The 19,169-nt window shown below is 33.7% G+C and overlaps 1 protein-coding gene and 1 long non-coding RNA gene across 2 annotated transcripts; both read right to left on the bottom strand.

Annotated features, from left to right (window-relative positions):
* Nucleotides 1-6,698: 6,698 nt before the first annotated feature.
* On the bottom strand, nt 6,699-11,426 carry LOC122075315 (bifunctional L-3-cyanoalanine synthase/cysteine synthase 2, mitochondrial-like). The gene is made up of 10 exons (XM_042640305.1): nt 11,045-11,426; nt 9,846-9,955; nt 9,507-9,564; nt 8,812-9,075; nt 8,466-8,603; nt 8,311-8,362; nt 8,143-8,222; nt 7,993-8,052; nt 7,366-7,446; nt 6,699-7,163 (listed from the first exon to the last, which is right to left on the bottom strand). The coding sequence occupies exons 1-10, from the start codon at nt 11,183-11,185 to the stop codon at nt 7,065-7,067; spliced, it is 1,083 nt and encodes a 360-aa protein (XP_042496239.1). The 5' UTR covers nt 11,186-11,426; the 3' UTR covers nt 6,699-7,064.
* LOC122075316 lies at nt 10,204-11,037 on the bottom strand. The gene is made up of 2 exons (XR_006139217.1): nt 10,543-11,037; nt 10,204-10,290 (listed from the first exon to the last, which is right to left on the bottom strand). It is a non-coding gene; the product is annotated as an uncharacterized LOC122075316 (long non-coding RNA).
* Nucleotides 11,427-19,169: the final 7,743 nt, after the last annotated feature.

Genomic DNA, 19,169 nt, shown 5'->3' with positions numbered 1-19,169 from the left:
TTGGATATATATATATATATATTTTTTTTTTTTTATGAAACTAAACTAATTTCGTCATCTATATTTACCAAAAAAAAATCCTATTTTCTAGATTCTCTCTTAATTGCTTTCTTTTTTATCAAAAAAAAAAAAAAATCTCAATTGCTTTCCTAATTTAAAGAAAATATATTTTTTCTAGATTCTCTCTCCTCTATAGTTTTCTTAAATTCGTTTTTTTTTTTTTATGAAACTAAACTAATTTCGTCATCTATATTTACCAAAAAAAAATCCTATTTTCTAGATTCTCTCTTAATTGCTTTCCTAATTTAAAGAAAATATATATTTTATACATTCTCTCTCCTCTATTGTTTTCCTAAATTCGTTTTTTTTTTTTTTTTTTTTTTAATGAAACTAAACAAATTTCACCTCATATATTTAAAGCAAAAAAAAAAAAAAGTCCCTATTTTTTAGATTCTCTATCAATTACTTTCCTAATTTAAAGAAGGGTTCATCTGTTTGTAACCAGGAATGTTACAAATAGATTTTGTAACCAGACATTTTTGTCCCTGTAAGATGACATGTCACTAATTTATAAGGGATAAGGATGTAAATTTGCAAGGATCCTAATCCTTCGTCAAAATCAGCCGATCACTCCCTGAAGCCACCATACATTGAGGGAGTGAGGTGGTAGTTGCTCCCCGCTGGCATTACCTCGTGGTGATGATCAATGTCAGGTGGAGAAAGTGGCCGGCCCTATGAGTTTTTAGTTCTGTTTCTGAGCCGTCACCATGGAGGAAGCATTGACGTACATCAAGAGTCATCCAGTCAGGTTCAGTCCATGAATTTCAATAATCGACAATCCTCATATTTTGAACACTTTTTCATTTACTGCATGCAATTGCGACTGTATCGTCCAATTTGATGCAAACACGCTCTTGCCCATCGGAAAATTTATGGCATTCGACACCTAAGAGAGAATTTAAGGTGCTTGGGAAATAAATTGGCAGAAACAAATAATGAATGTTGCAAAGTGTAAAACTCATAACCCTTTGAAGTGAATCAATATATACAACGTAAAATATGTTGTGAGCTAACATAAACCAATCACTAATAATGTGACCAAGGGCAAAGAAAAGAGGTTACAATAATCAATTGTAACCGGGTTAGGTTACAAACAGATTAACCCTTTAAGGAAAATATGGATTTTCTAGATTCTCTCTCCTCTATTGTTTTCCTAAATTTGTTTATTTTTTATTTTTTTTATAAAACTAAACTAATTTCATTCATCATCTATATTTATAACAAAAAAGAAAATTCATATTTTCTATGTTCTCTCTCAATTACTTTCCTTATTTAAAGAAAAAATATATTTTATAGACTCTCTGTCCTCTATAGTTTTCCTAAATTTGTTTGATTCCTTTTTTTTTTAATGAAACTAAACTAATTTCATCATCTATATTTACAAAAGAAAAAAAAAATCCCTATTTTTTAGATTCTCTCTCAATTGTTTTCCTAATTTAAAGAAAAAATATATTTTCTAGATTCTCTCTCCTCTATTGTTTTCCTAAATCTGTTTATTTATTTATAAAAATTAACTAATTTCATTTATCATCTATATTTACAACAATCGTATCATACTATTATATGATGTACTCATGTTTTGTGGCTAATCTTCTATTGGGCTACTTTACCCTTCTTATTCTTCTTGTTTATTTAAATTTCTTAACTTTTACCTTTCTTATATTACTAATTTTTTTGGTATCTTTTGTTTTGTTCCTTAGTAATCCCTATTTTCTATATTATTTCTCCTCGATTGCTTTCCTAATTTAAAAAACATCTATATTACTGAAAAAGAACAAAAAAAACCAAATAAAAGGTGGAATATTAATAGTAAGTTTTCCATACCACAATAAGTTTCCCTTTGTTCTCCGGCATCTTTGCAAGCCTTAATGCTGCAACAGTATTTGCTCCAGAGGAAATTCCCACCTTCAAAAATAAAGATTGATATAAGGCTGCATAATGTGAAGTGAACTTCAAGTGCTGTTACTTAAAACAGTTGATGTAGCTTACCAATGGCTCAAAATTTTGATAATTAAAGACAGATTAAGAGTTATTATGGTGATGGGGAAAAAAGAAAGAGGATTTTTAAATGAGACCCGTGAGACAAAGTTTTTCATAGAAGCTTTGGCAAAGAAAAAATTGGTGACAAGAAAAAAAGTCCCCATTTTGAAAGAAAAGAATGAAAAAAAAAAAGGTGACGAAAACACAATGTACCATTAGATTGTTGGTTCTATGATGGAGATAAATCATAAATTTGACTTGTCAATAATTCAACAGGTCCTCTATTTTCCAACAATTAAATCAAATATCCACATATCAATTTGCAAGGAATAATTTATCTACATGATCATATAGGATTTTTTTATTTTTTATTTTTTGTTAAATTGTGATTAACATTTTATCTCTCATAAATATCATGGTGACAATGTCACCGTGACATTAGAGAATTTTAAGTTCGTATGATGGACAAAATATCCTTACCATGATTTGATATTATTTATTTATTTATAATCATTTAAGTTTATTTTTTAATAAAATTGTAATAACGAGAAAGTGGAGTTTCCCTCTAATGAGGAGGTGAGAGTGGGATAATAAGGATCTATTGAGGAAAGAGAGTGTGGGGTCCATGAAATCTGCACAATAACATCGTGACAATCTTTTTTTCTTTGTAAAAATAACTAAAGAGGTGACTTAAGTAGAACAAGACGTGTGCTATTTAAGAGTGTTAATCGGTTTGGTTTCGGTTTAAATGGTGCAGATCGGTTCGATTCATATTTATTTGAGTAAAACCATAACTGCACCATTTACTAAACGGTTCAACTTTCTGAACCGTAACTGTTTAGTAAACGGTTTCAGTTTCCACAGTTTTTAAACGGTGTCGATTTCACGGTTTTAAACGGTGTCGATTTTGATTTATTCCATACGATTTGTAAAACGGTTCACAATCGGTTTGTTATAACTTGCAACCATCTCTAAACTGAAGATCGTAAGCTTATCAAAAAATAATTGGCAACAACAAATAAGAGATTCTATATTAACTATGATATGTCTTAATTTGATAATCTAGTGCTATTTCTTTGCATGGCCATTCTCAAACATTTAGAACTAATATCATACAACATCCAAATCTAGCATTCTACAGCATAAAATATTAAAATGACAGGTGGTTCAGCCAAAACACCCAATCTATAATAACATAATAACATAGTAATATATATGGATTAAAAGTTCATGATCTAAGCCTAAATTTGAATTGAATTGTAATAAATCATACCAAAACAGGATTGTTAATTGTTATACGGATTACTGCCCCTTCTTTATTTAATCATTATACGGATTAATCGGATCGGTTTTAAACGGTTTCAATTCGGTTTGAAACCAACGGATTCCACGGTTAAAACCAACCCGACCCGTTTAGCTAATCGAACTGAAACTTAAAATCATAACCACACCATTTACTAAATGGTTTTACGATTTCGATGTAAATGGATCGATTCGATTTTGATAAACGGTTTCAGCTACAAATTCACATCCTTAGTGCTATTAACTATTGTTTTCCTATTTAGATGATATTTATGTCAATAAAAGGGTAGTGGGATTAAATTCAAGCTTGTAACTTTTAATGTATTAGTTTATTATTCGATCGCATTGTACCTTGCAATTCGTTTATAATAGATTTACAGTGGTTCGTGACATGCTGGCATGAATCAACAACAAAAATTCACCTTTTTCCTAGTTAAATGGGATCGGGTACAAGTATCTATGAGAGGGTGAAGAAAAAAAAAAAAAAAAAAAAAAAAGGGAAAGAGAGTTTTAATTAGGGATGCAAGTTTGGCCCTAACGGTCTGAACCTGCCCTTGACCTACCATGATCCCAAACAAGTATCGATCCAAAATTTTTGGCCCTATAGGTCGGCCCGACCCTGAGTCAAGGTCAGGGCGGATAAGGGTTGATGTCTTTGGCCCGCCCAACCCACCTTGAACCCGACATTGATTTTTTCCCCTGATGTTGACCCTAGTTGTGATCCTGATGTTAACCATGAATTTAACTTAATTTTATATATTGCTTGACATTAAGTCATTGACACCTCAAAACTCCTAAAAATCTCTCACCGATCTCTCTTGCTTTTTTTACCAAAAAAAAATAAAAGATCTCTCTTGCTTTCTTTACCAAGAAATTTGTAACTTTATATTTTTTTATCTCCTCTTTATTATGAATACTTCTTATTTTTAAGTTATTTCATATTTTATAGGATCAGGATCAAGGTCAAGGTCAGAGTATACCTAGCCCTTGATGGCATACCAAGGTTAGGGTCAATCAGGGTCAGGGTCAGGGTCATCCCGACCCGACCCTAAAAAATTAGGGTCAATCAAGGCGGGTAAGGATTGGACTGAACCTTGAAGGGTAGGTCTAGGATTGAAGCTTTGCGGCCTTGAGTCAAGGTCAGGGCCCTGTTGCGCCCCTAGCTTTAATATTAATACTATAAAGAGCCAAAGGTTATGGATTAAAATAACATCCTATGGAAGTTTGGATTAAAATAAAATATTACTTAGAAAATCTTGGAACCGAAAAGCTTGATCCAACCTGATTGTAAAAATAAAATCTCACTGTTCGAATTCTTAATTGGTTTAGTTTTGGTTTTATTACCATTTTTTTTTTTCATTTTTAAAAAAAGAAAGCCGCTTAATCGTGTGCCCATATGCCTAGACATAGGGGTGGCAAAAGACCACCCTACCACTGTGGTTGGAAGCGGTGCAACTTTCCTGATTGGTCCATGCACTAGTATAGTGGCCACATGGCCAAGTAACGATCCTTAACCTTTTATTTTCTAAAAAATATATTGATGGATTGAGTTCCTTGTTTGGCTATGTAGCATAGCCTCCATGTGTCTGCCTCTTTCCTTCCTCCTATGATATTATATATTTGTTGGCTGCCCTTTATTGTGGGTGGAAAGAGAGATGGACATACAAAAGACCAATATACACCATGCAGCCTGATAGTTTTCTTTCTCCCAGATCTGTCTTAAATATCAATATATTTTCAATTTGACTTGATTGGATCGATAAGAACAATTTAGTTTCTAACTTATGTCTACCCCATGGCATTGCACGTTCTACAAACCCTTTGCCTCATTTCCTTGAACACTTTGTGTTGTCTTTCTCTTAGTTGTTCTTGACTTATCATGCTTCTAAATATCGATATTACATCGCTCATATCAGTTTTTCATGTTTCCAATCTTGATACTGATCGATACCATATCGGTCATAAAAATATAAAAAATAAATCTGCTTTTTAAGGAAAATCAAGAGTATTTTTATCTGATAAATGTCAATACTGTATCGGTTTTCAAAATGGCAAATACTCTGATCTGATCCCATGTACTAGGTATAGCTTTGCTTAGATGCTAATGCTCTTTTTGCTCTAGGTTTAAAATCCAATGATGGATCAAGTCAAACAAGCTTACATCTCTCTATTCTACAAATTGCATCTGTAGTTACTGAAGGGACTTCTGATCGGAGTGGCCTATTAATAAAACATCTCAATCGAAATCAATCAAAAGAACCCAACTAATAAGTCCAGAAAAAAAAAAATTATAGTATTTATTTATTGAGAAAAGGTTGTGTATGCCGTCAGTATTACTGTATACTAGCATCCATTGTATCTTTCTTTCTTTCCCATTTTGAAATGACCCTTTTGCACGATACCTCATTTGGCGTCCCAATCGATGTTATCCACTAGCTTATCGTATATCAGTATTATTTTGTTTAAATGAATCTACTTTTTATTTTTAAATGCATTGGAAATCTAAATTTAAGTCTTCCAAGTTCTTCTACACAAAAAGAAAAAAAAAAAATCCAAAGTCAAACATATGTTGGTGGCAGAGGGTTTTATTGGTATATCTTATTGGTGTTTACATCTTATTTTGATTTATTTGATTGATGATAAAGAATTTATATTAAAGAGATCTGAGTATGGGAGTTGAACTAGTTAACTAGTTAACGAGATCAATCACAAGATCAATGAATACATGCATACCAACGTGATTTGGTTTCAAAGAAGATTTCGATCAGCTTGACCGATGGTCAGTCAACTTAATTCGTAAGGTCAGGGGAGAAACCCGTTTGAACCGGCGAAGGAGAATGCTAACCTGATCTTTTTTTTTTCTTTCGGTAATATGCTAACCTGATCAGGGAGGCCATAGTTGCTCGGACCATGCGACCAGGTGACTAGAAATCACTGCAAACGATTAGATTTTTTGGACAGTAAATCAAGTGCCAAGATTGGCCACTTTATTTTCGAAAAATCCCAAAAAAGAAGCCCATTTTGCACACAACATATTGGGTCCTAAGAGCTGCCAGGCTTCTTCCAGAAAAAGGATCCAGGGTTGATGTGGAGCCCTCATTAGGTAGGTTGGATTGGATTTTGGTCCAGCCTTGGTTGACTTAAGGTGGTCCAACCAGGTCCGACCAAAGTTTAACTGGATTTTTGAAATATTATGATTTAAAAGAAATCCAAAAGAACCTTGAAATCTTTAGAGAATTGTAATTCAAAAAATCGCAAAACAGAAGTCATTTTTAATCGTCATTCAGTACATCCCAAGATGACAAAATGAGGTGTTTACAGAATGCTTTTATTCCGAAATGAAACTTAGCCAATTCTTTAAGTCGAATGATAAATTGCTTTATATTACATCACAGTTGCATTTTTATTACATCATTGGACACAAGGAATTTAAAGAAGAAAAATGTAACATCTTAAAGGAGTGGAAGGATTCCATTACAATCGATGTAGTAATGAAACCCACATTTACAAGTGAAAGCTCTCTAGCAACCACATAAATGTAATAATTGATAATCACTGACCATATGAACACCATCATCCACATTCCTTATTAGAAATGCATACAGCATATTCACAAGTAGTGAGAGCTCTCTAGGAATGACAAGAATTGGTAATATTAATCTACTGAAACTGGTTGCATATTCTCGGCCTCTTGCCTCTACTAATGACAAGAATTGGTAATATTAATCCACTGAAACTGGTTGCATGTTCTCAGCCTCTTGCCTCAGTTCTTGGAAGAGTACAGATGACAAGTACCTCTCTCCAAAGCTTGCATGAACCGTCTGAAATTGAAACCAGATACTAAATTATGTACCTGCATCACCTAGCTGAAAGTTTCTATCTTTTATAAAGTAGATTGTAATTGCATGTGACACTTGTTATTGGGTTCATACAAGCGAGCACAAATTATGATACAGACCAAAATTCTATATGGCGAAAAGAAAAAACCAAATAAAAGGGGGAAAGAAAAATAAGTTTCCTTACCACAATAAGTTTCCCTTTATTCTCTGGCATCTTTGCAAGTCTTAATGCTGCAACTGTATTTGCTCCAGAGGAAATTCCCACCTTTAAAAATAAAGATCTATATAAGGCTAAATTATGTGAAGTGAGCTTCCAAGTTCTGTTACTTGAAACAGTTGATTGGCTTACAAATGGCTCAAAACTAAGATAATTAAAAGCAGAAAAACAATTATTAAGGGGATGGAGAAAAAACAGAAAAAGAAGTTTAAATGACAACTATGAGACATTAATGACTTTGAGCTGACGAGAGACATGCATGGCTTTAAACAGAGTAGAGAGTTTTTAAACGATAATTATGAGACTCTACACAATGTGTTCATGTTTCACCCATACATTCTATTTCCTTTCAGTTCAGTAACCAAAAAGACATTCTCAATTAAGATTCTGAATAAGGGTTTCAATCAATAAAAGCAACATTAGGCATCACAATGATTTAGAAAAAATTAAATCACTTGTAGATGAATAGCAGTGAAGATCAACACTTCCAGCAAAAGATTTTATCTTATTGATCATGAAAGTAATGGCGAGCAAACCAGACAAAGAATTCTCCAAAGAAAATGGAAGGTCAGAAACATTGTTTGAAATTATTACCATGAGCCCCTCCTTAACAGCCAACTCTCTTGCCATCTTCACTGCATCTTCACTGGTGACCTAATTAGTTTCAAAATCATAGATTAATTAGTTGAAATTAAACTGCTTTAAGAATGGATACCTGACATCCACATCACTAACAACACTTGCCTCAAGAACAGCATCCATTACATCCATGTCCAATATCTTTGGTTTAAAGCCAACACCATTACCAGTTATTTGATGAGGACCTAATTAAGATGATAGAATTGATTAACAACTGTATCCATGAACAAGACAGTGAATATCTCCAAACAATATAATAAGAACTATGCTTACCTGGCTTGCCACCATTTAGTATGTTGCTCTCTGCAGGTTCAAGTCCATATATCTGCAAAAGATGTGCACAGAGAAGATGGAAACTTCAACATTGTAAAATGCAACCAAGCGCATATTCAAGTATGGGTTAACAAACATACAGTAAAACAATTTACCTTGACATTAGGATTTTTGGATTTCAGATATTGTCCAACTCCAGAGACAGTGCCTCCACTTCCTATTCCCATAACAAAGATGTCCACTTGGCCGAGAGTATCCTCCCATATCTCAGGTCCGGTAGTCTCATAATGACTCTATTTACAATGAGAGATTAATTATGACTTTATTGTTTTGACTTATGAGTATGTGTGAAGAAGTCATAATTTTCATTGACTGGAGTCAATTTTTTCATGAAACAAATCTAACAATATATAACTGGTTATGTAGGGTTTATGTAACAGAGTCCCTATATTAAAAAAAAGAAAACGAGGATTAGATTTGAGACTTTATGGCCGAAGCTACCTTAGTATTTGCAGGATTTTCAAATTGTTGCAGCATGAAAGCATTTGGGGTTGACTCCAAAAGATCATAAGCCTTTTTGACTGTTCCTCCCATGCCTTTTGTAGGATCAGTGACTACTAGTTCTGCTCCAAATGCTTTCATAGTTACTCTCCTCTCGAGGCTTGTGTAAGAAGGCATGGTGAGAATCATCTTGTACCCCTTCAGAGCCGCCATAAATGCCATACTTATTCCCATATTCCCTGATGTTGGCTCAATCAACACCGTCTATCATACCATAAATACAAAAGTAGGAAAAAAAAATTAAATTCCCTGTATTAGAAAAACTTATTGCAATCATATAACGAAGCTATTCACACAAGTGAAAACGATTGTTGATTCTCATGTTTGTATGCAACACTGTATCTTGAATCGGGATCTTTTGGCTCAACTTTTATCCCAGTTTTGCTGAGAGAGCAACCCCATTTTTCACCTTAAATTGGTCAAAATATGCGGAATTTCTTACTTCTCTCGTGGAGGATTAGATCCAGTAACAGGGCGTCTATGGCTGACCCATTTTGCACACCATCATTTAGCTATTGCAATTCCTTTCCTGATAGCGGGGCACATGTATAGGACCAACTGGGGCATTGGTCATGGTCCGAAAGAGATTTTATGAGTGAAATACAACTAGAAATCATTATGGCAAGAGAAGTTACCTTTTCAGGGCTTATCAGTCCTTTCTTTTCTGCATCTTCAAACATGGAGCGGGCAGGTCTGATACAAGCAAATAAGTGAATAGTCAATCACAATGAAGAGAATACAACCAGATGCCAAAATAGAACATTTGGGTCAACATGGTTTGATTGATGGTTGCTGGATCAACCCAATGAGTACAGTATTAAACTGATTACATTTATCTGGTTGGGTTTGGATTTCAAGTAATATTCAATGATAGGAAATAGAAAGTAGACCATTGGTACATCATACAATATCTGGCTTTTAATACACAATGGGCATGAAGGATCCATGCAGAAGCTTCCCAGCTTGTGAAATACCTGTCCTTGACACTAGCAGTGGGTTGAAACATTTCTTGCTTGACTGCTACATAAGCTCCACAACCTTCAGTCACTTTGTTCAGATAGACAAGGGGAGTCTTCCCAATAAGCTGGAGAAATATGACAAAGAATGAGAATTAACTTGAGGCCAACCAATAAGAAAATGCTAACACAAGAAATGACTTTCCTATCATGTGCAGTAGACCAGTTTTTTTTTTTTTTTTTTAGTGATTAAAAATGATTTTCTCTTTTCTTTTCTCGGCATCCAAACATAGCTTCCAATACCACACCCTAACAAATGGTGAGTCCCCCAGTCCGAAATTATTCCATGGAAGGTCTATAGAGATTTTCTCTTTTCTTTTCTTGGCATCCAAACATAGCTTCAGTGAGTCACAGATTGATCATGTATAAATCGGGAAAGATAAGGGCAAGTTACTATGTTAGCCTTTGAAACACAGAAAAAAATCATCTGCAATTTCGATCTCGTACAATTCCATGCAATACCACCTTCAGGTGGTGACACGTGTATTGATACCAATTCAATGGTCCAGATCTGATTTAAATGTCTTTTCACTGATTTAATATTCTATTAGTTGTACCAGATCTGGACCATTGTATTGGTATCAATACATGTGGCACCGCCTGAAGGTGGTATTGTACGAAATTGTACGAGATCGATATTACAGACAATTTCAACCCTTGAAACACCCCCAACGGCTAACACCCAATACCTTTATTTTTATGGGTCCCACGAGATTTTTTATTATTTTTTATTTATTTTTTTAGACACGAAGAAAGAGTGGACAGAACCGTACAACGCAGAGTGATAGTGTTTCTCAAGTCTCATCTCTCATAAGAGTGACCGAAGGGCACACGCAAATCAAAGAACATCTACGAAAGTCTGGATAGTTAAATACAGATAAGAAATCCAAATCACAGAATTTAAAAAAAAAATAAAAAAGCAGATTTAATAAAACCTCCGCCATTGAAGGATAAGAAGCAAAGAAAGAGGAAGATTCCTGCTTGGATAAAAGTGAAGAGAACAAGGAAATGGAGTAAAACCAGAAATCTTGATAAACGAACAAGAAGAAGTAACAGATCAGGAAGATCAAAAGAACTATAAAAAATTAGCATCAGTCAACATAATTGCAAAAATGAATCGAGAAAAAAAAACTGAATTGAAATGAGAGAGAGATTGCCTGAGAAACGTCCTTCTTGACATGAATTCCGGGGAAATCCTTGGGCAGATCCCTAACAGCTTGAGTGGAGAAATCGTTCCTCTTTAGAAGACTCTTCAAGGCTACAGATCTCCTTCCCGTGAAGCTCAAGAATCCCGCCATTAATGGAAACTGAGAGAGAACTTCCTCTTAGCTTGTCCTTTTTAAAGAGACGAAGCTAAACCGTCACTCACTGGGGAAGGTGATGTGGGAACGTGAGATGAGTGAGTGGGAGAGAGTAAAGCTGTGACCCCTATTTATAGGGAGACGGCATCGCAGCCATGAATTAAATAATGTTACTGAGTTGCCTGTTGGATTTCTGCCAGCGTCAACTCATTGAGGCACCAAGTTATCATACGCCTCTTGAGGCGGCCACAGCTATTTCAGATCTGAAAAGTCTCCAAATATCTTTCATTCCATAATTTCAAGTATTGATATCGTATCTGTGGTATCAATTATATCGAATTGATATCAATTGAGATCGATATTCAATTCTTGATTGATCTAGATCAGTAAGATGTATCGTTTCAAGAAAAAAAAAATCTTAGGGTAGAATCCATCAATACCCACCTATTCACCTATTCAATCCAATCCAAATCAGTATCGATATCATACCATCCCCTAAATCCAGGTTGAAATCGTCTGTAATTCCGATCTCGTATAATTTCGTAAAATACCACCTTCAGGGGTGACACGTATATTGATACCAATGCAATGGTCCAGATCTGGAACAACTAATAAAACCTTAAATCAGTGAAGAGTTATTTAAATCAGATTTGGACCATTGCATTGGTATCAATACACGTGTCATCCCCTGAAGGTGGTATTTCACGGAATTATACGAGATCAGAATTACAGACCATTTTTTCCCCCTAAATCCATGTTCAACTCTATTTCTTTTTACTATATTTCACGGATGGCTCTGAATAGTATTGTGAGTGCCTTGGCTCAAAAGGTCTTATCTCTTATATGTGCGATATATGCGACAGATTGACTTATTTTCACTCTCTGAGTAAATTCCCTATATTTGATCAGAAGCCTCCGTTAATACACATGATAATCAGTAATTCATTAAAAAAAAAATCATAAACCTCTCTCACTTGATTATTGGGTTTCTGAGGTTGCATGACACTATAAATTAATATATTATTTTTATATACATTGAAAATTTCTATCCGTTAGATTGGATTCAAATATTATTTTTATATGCTTTGAAAATTTCTATCCGTTAGATCGGATTCTGAAGGTTTTTTTTTTTTTCAACGCAATTGAATGGCTTATTACAAAAACGTGTACTTTTTTTGTTTTTTCTTTTCTTTTCTTCTTCTGGTGGCTACCAAACACAATCTATAAAAACGAAGGTGGGACCACTCCCAACATTGAAAAGATGTGGACAGGAGTGAGTATTGGCTGCGTTCTATGTGACCGGTGATTACCTCATGAAGGGAAAAAAAAAAAAAAATACTTAATTAAATAACTTGTAATTTTACCTTTTTACTCTTCTAATAATATGTATATAATTTTTTTCTATGATAGTAAATATTGTCATTTTATTAAGGGTGTCAATTTCAGGCCTCATTAAAGTCTGGTAATTTAAAGCCTGAACTAGCCTAATCCAATTATAATCAGTTGTTCTTGGTGCGAGGCCCTTTACCCATTTATTGCCTGATTGGATTGATCGATTGTAAGCCCAACCTACCTTGTTCCTTTAATCACTAGATGAAATTCTTATTTTACCCCCAAATGCCCATAAACTAAATATAAGCAATCTTAAGACATGTTTTTAATATACAACGGAGGGAGGGAGGGAGGGAGGGAGGTGAGGGAAGATATGTTAATTAAAGCTTACCTTCAATAAAATGGTTGAGGTTAGAGAGTTTGTCGCGTGGACATGTTTTTAGTCACAACATGTTTACAACATGTTTTTAGTCACAACATGTTTACAACATGTTTTTAGTCACAACATGTTTACAACATGTTTACAGTTAAACAAACATTCTAGCCAGATTAAAACCAGTCTAAGGAAGCCCGAACCCAATTGATCAAACATAGAGTGTACCATACACTCACAATATAAGACCGATTAGATAAACAGTTGGTCGCGATATAGAGCTTCAAAATGGTAAAGCCTAATCAAGATCGGTTCAACTCAACTGATTGATGTCCATAATTTCACACACGGACTTGAAAAATATACATGATGGTGAAACTTATTTTTTTTTTTTTAGGTTGAAAATGTGACACTTTTTTCTAAGAAAAATAAAAAAGAAAAATAAATGGTGACACATTTTGATAATGACATAATGATATATTATTTCCAAAAATTCTTTTATTCCTTTTAACTTAAAATAATTTTGAGAATAAGACAATGAATAATTAAAAATAGGAGTCAAGTTCTAAATATATCAATAGAAGTGTCATTCAGACATTCCTCTTAAGTTCTGATGCAATCAAACAAGTGTCGTAAAAAGAGATTAAGAAAATATTCACACTATGATTTGATATATTTTTCTTTTTAAGGGAGAGGGTTCTATAAAAAGCAGCCGAGCTTCAGCACCAATGTAACAACCAATAGAAATATATGTGGAAGCATTAACGGTGATGAAATTTCTACCTTCATGTAGGGTAAGACAATCATTTATCCCTCCCATGTGTTTTAATGCATAAGCCATATCGCCTTTTACAATTTCTTTTTCTTTTTTCTAAATAATCAATCAAACTAAATTTTTAATAGAAATAAGATTTGCAACAACAACAAAGTGAAGTTTCCTCTAGCAGGAGGGTGGAAAATCAAATCATCCAATAAATAAAATCTGCACGCTAACGTGGTAATAATCTTTTCCTTTCTTTTTAAATAATAATTAAAGAGATAAATTTTTTCTTTTTAAGAATTAAAGAGATAATTTAGTAGAACATGGCATGTGCTATTAACTATTATTTGCCTTCTTGGGATTTGCAAGTACAAGAGTTCAATTGACAAGAGTTCAATTGACATTTAATGGGATTAAGTTTGAGCTTATGGATATATCAATTTAACAATGTATCGCACTGTACCACACCTTTCAAAAAATTGAATATATGAGTTTAACACTGGATCGCACTGTACCACGCCATTTGAATTTGTTTATTATGCTTGATAAATTAGAGTGGTTTGGTGAGATTCTGCTATGAATCTTTTTTTCTGCTGAGATTTTGAGATTCTAGCATGAATCACGAGAGTAGATTCCTTTTTCCTATTTTCCTTTTGGGAAATGATATCTATCATTTAATAGGAGAGAAATAGACATAGAGAGGCATTAACATATACTACACAATAGTATCTTAAGCGAAGAAAAAAACCCTATCCATCTTCATTCTCTGTGCCGAGACAATACCCTATTTTCAAGGGATATGTGTGTCTTTTCATAGCCTCTGAAAATAGTGTGTTGTGTCTTGGCTGATGGGTTTTTTTCCCCATGTCTTTAAAATCAATAAGATCATTGAAACTAATTGAACCAAAACTAATAAAATTACAAAAAACAATAATTTTTACCATTTATTTATTTTAGGAGAGGGATATGTAGAAGGTAACCTAACCCCGACCGGATCCGGCTCATCTCCAATGACTTGACCTTCCAATAACCATCCAAAGGCTAGGGGGGCTTGGACATACTCACAATACCTACCAAAACCTAGGGATGCATGTCCAAGCCTCCCACCCATTGGATTAGTCATCGGTGTTGGAAATGATCTTTTTCCTTTCTTACACTAGTGCATGGGCAGATGGGCCAATGGATGCATTAACAGAATCATCAATAGGGCTGGGATTTTCGCTTTTCATCACGAATGAAATTATCATTTTACCTCCACTGAGTATAGACATAGGGACCATGGTACCGTTTATTTTTTTTTTTCTTTTATTTATATACTAAAAGAGCATGAGAACAATATCTGTCTGCATAATCATTATACCAATGCGCCTTCCAATGGAAGGCCACGCAAAGTCATCTTTAGCACATGGGGATGGGGAGTCAACATAGCCTTTTCACCATACTTAAGTTAATAATTTATTTGCTTAAAAAAAATCAATAATTTGCTTGGTGGAAAACTAAATTGAATTGAAGTCTTCCAAGATCATACACGTGTGGGTGGCGGCCCTGGTGGGTTTTGTTGGTCTCATACGTTTCTTGGACTAGAAGAAGATCTAGGTACAATGACAGTGCTTTTAAATCTGTCCCGATTCAATCATGGAAAGTCTTTGTGAGACTGCTCTTTTTATGTATTCACACTTTCCGCATTGGATCTTTCAATGATCTGGAGTAAAATAAGGGTAATAAATGCCTACAAATAACGAAACGAGGTGTCTACCTTTTATCATTCATATATTATTTTATTATACTTTTCGTTTTTGTGGGGTCTAAGAGGAGCAAACGTGCAAAAACATCTTCTACAGTGAGTATCAGATGGTCAAGAAGACTTCGGGGCCCATTCTTGGATACTCTCAGTCATTTAGTGCTCACTGCATCACTACACTCATTGTAGAGAATAAACACTTGGTAAACGTACAATGTATCTAGGGATGTAAATAGATCAGATGTGAATCGAATTTGGATCAGATGTGTTTGGATTCAGATATTTCCTGATCAGACACGGATACCTCTAAACGGATATGTATGTGGATCGAATTCAAATTTTCAGCAACCCGTTTGCTCTCTCACTTGTGTAATCCGGACCTTCCTCTCCCCAATGAACACAATTTGCTCTTAATCTATCTTTTTAAGTTGTTTTAACTATTTTACTTGTTCTCTATAACTTATTTAAAATTCAAGAACTCTCAAAATCATTAATTGATTATTTAATCGGATTGAATAATTATTTTTTGGATAATTCAGATTTAATCCGGATCTCTTGATCGGATACGTATACCCCTAAACAAATCACGAATGCAAATCCAAATTTGGATTTCAACTATCCATTTACATCATTAAATGCATCACATCTCTCTTGTAGAAGATTTTTTTTTTTTGTAATCCAAAAAAAAATTGAACTTATAATTTCTTAATTTTAAGGTGTTGATCATTTCCGACTGAACAACCTAACAATTACATGCATATATAATCTTAATAAAGTAAAAAACTAAAGCACAAATTATGATTCAAAGCATATAGAGTACAATTCTTGTCATAAAGGCCTCATGCATTTTCCTCATATGGTACGGTAAGGTGTGGGACAGTAAATCATCTGGCTAATTAGCCTTCAAATAATATATATATATATATATAACCCAATACCTATGAAACTACTAATTTAATAGTGGATTTTCTTATGTGATCAAATTTTTTTAAAGGATATGATTAAGCCATTTGAAGCAATGACAACCCATCCATTAATTGAATACATTTATTTTTTGATATGTAGAATTATAGAAAATCTCATATTTATGTATCTATCATGGAATACATATAGATGATGCGATCTCTTATATGTGGATGATATATTTTAAAATCATAAAATTTATTTGTCAAAGTAGATAATATTGTGTCATTAATATAATCAACCACATCGTATTTCATGATTTGTAGGAATCCAAAGAAACAACTCTTTAATATTATATAATATAAAATTAGGAAAAAGGTTGGGTGTGCCATCGATATCAAGTATGCTAGCACTCATTATGTCTATCTCTGATTTCCCTTTTTTTGAAATGATCCTGATACTCCATTATATGATCATATTGATGCTATCTGTTAGCATATTTGATATCGATAGCATACCTATCCTTTTCCCATAAAATTATCATAAAAAAAAGACACTTTTCAATGATCATAGAGAGTTAGGATTCATTATATTATATATCACAGAATTGACAATGAATTGGGGATGCCGTAAGCTTTACGCAAGGTGATGTCACTCTTATCTATCAGTCAACCATTGAGATATTGTTGAGTGTATCTCACACCTCTGATTGTCTTCATTCAATAACAGTGATGGCCTAACCATCGGAGATTCCTTCAAAAGTATCTCTTTCAATGAAATAAGAGGAAAGGTTGGCAGAGAGTCCAACTTAGCTCATGGACTTAACTAGGGGCCATAAGGTACCCCATAAATGTTACAAGAGGCAAACGCCGCGCAACTTCGATTTCCATTATTAACCTCTCAACATCAGAAAAAGATATACGGTTTTTGTGATTTGAGAGGGGGAAATGTCAACGAATAAACCCCTCCTTATCCCCAATAATTGAGGTCAAGGATATGGGAATCCAAGGGGGTAACACAACTGGTAAGCAACGAATTTGATACAAGTCGTAAATTTGAATGTTCTAAGTTTAACTCTCACTAGATACATCCTGAGCCACTCACACGAGGGTGTTTAGTGCTCTTAGTGACTAGTCAGGCCAATGGTTGAGGATCCTTTATCCCAAAGATATGATACTGAAAAATTGAATCGAGCCAAAACGGCTTGTTCACAAATCTATCATCATCATCATTAATTTTTATTTATTTAATTTAATTTTTTTTTATCAATATGCAATGATGGATAAGAGAGGTGTAAATTTGTTCGATTCGGTTTCAAAGAGTATTGGTGTGAATCGAGACCAAACTGAGAATTGAATTGATTCTGAAAATCAATACTCAAATCGAATATGCTTGGTTTGGTTTGGTTTGGTTTTAGGTCTTTTTTGATTATGATATTTGATTCTCACATGGTTTGGCTAATTCAATTTGGTTTGGTTCTTGTTTGGTTTCTAAGATGGAATAGAAGTTGAATCGAATTCAGTTCTCACATTCTAGAACCAAATTTTGTTCAATTTGGTTACACTCTAATTATTCCGTCTATTTCAATTTTAATTTTTTATTTTGATTACAATTTGACATCCTTGTGGTGGATCTCTTCTTTCATGATTGAAAATTTTACTTCTCCTCCCTTTATTTTCTTTTGCAATCAAACATAGATTATCATAATACCTTATATGCCATATTTCCTCATGTGATGTCACAATCACCACTCGTGTAGTCCACCCTTTAATCTACAATTAGTATTTAAATATTCCACACACAAAATAATAATAAATCCATTGAATACATATGAAATAGTACTTTACTAGTGGATTTGGTAATCAGAGTGACTTTCCTTGTTAGATGACTTCTTCACTTCCACTGTTTTGAGGTCTTTGGCATCAATGAATGGATTATTTTAATACGCATCATCTTTATAATATTTTTATGAAAAAAAGAATACTATCCAATAATATTGTGTATATTCAAACATATGAGTCAATGAAATCAAAACATAAACGAATTTTCATAGCCTGATTTCACTTTCCCATGCTAGAAATCTCATATTCAACTTAATATTCTAATGTGTGATGCCCATAAACATGTTGGAAATGAGTGAGGCATTGAAAGATGGTGCATTATTTGGTTTTGGTGGTTGATGAATCTTGTAGGATGAGTTGGGCTGCCCTCAGCCCTAAGCAAGGTGATGTCATCCTTAGCTTTCAGCTAAACAAGAAGACAAGGGCACATGGATATGAAGCTTATTACCATTAAAAATAGTATCAGACAACATTAAAGGGCTGATTTGGTAGGATTTCTATTTCAATTTTGGTTTGACTTGTTGGAAATTAGTTATTCAAAATATAAATACATGATACTTGTAATAAGAGATTTAGGTTACATATTTGAGTTGTAGATAAACTAAGGTTAAAGAGGATGAGTTCAAGTAATTAAAGGTGTTCATCAGGATGGTTCTCGGTATTCAGGATGGATATTTACTGATATTAGTATCAAAGGTGTTAATCCTAATATTATCTAATTTAATTAGTTAATGGGATCAAACCTAAGTCTCGGTCTCAATTAAGAATATGATGAGATCTTTCATGATCATAAGATCTAAGATGTGATTTACTTTAGAAAGAAAATTAGAATACAAAACCCATGATAAATTTCATGGGTTTACTTTTTCATACTCTTTAAGATCACATGTAAGCATCTCAAAATAGCAACTAAAAATTAACGAGGACTTAAAAAACAAGCCCAAATATAGGTTTAATGCAACCATTAAACAATTCTTTTGGTAAAAAGAAAAAAAAATAGCTAAAACTTCTATAGAGAAAAGACCACCCAA

The sequence above is a fragment of the Macadamia integrifolia genome, chromosome 4, assembly GCF_013358625.1.
Source record: "Macadamia integrifolia cultivar HAES 741 chromosome 4, SCU_Mint_v3, whole genome shotgun sequence".
NCBI lineage: Eukaryota > Viridiplantae > Streptophyta > Magnoliopsida > Proteales > Proteaceae > Macadamia > Macadamia integrifolia.
Note: the sequence above shows the minus strand (reverse complement) of the source record. Positions and strands in the feature narration are given on the sequence as shown.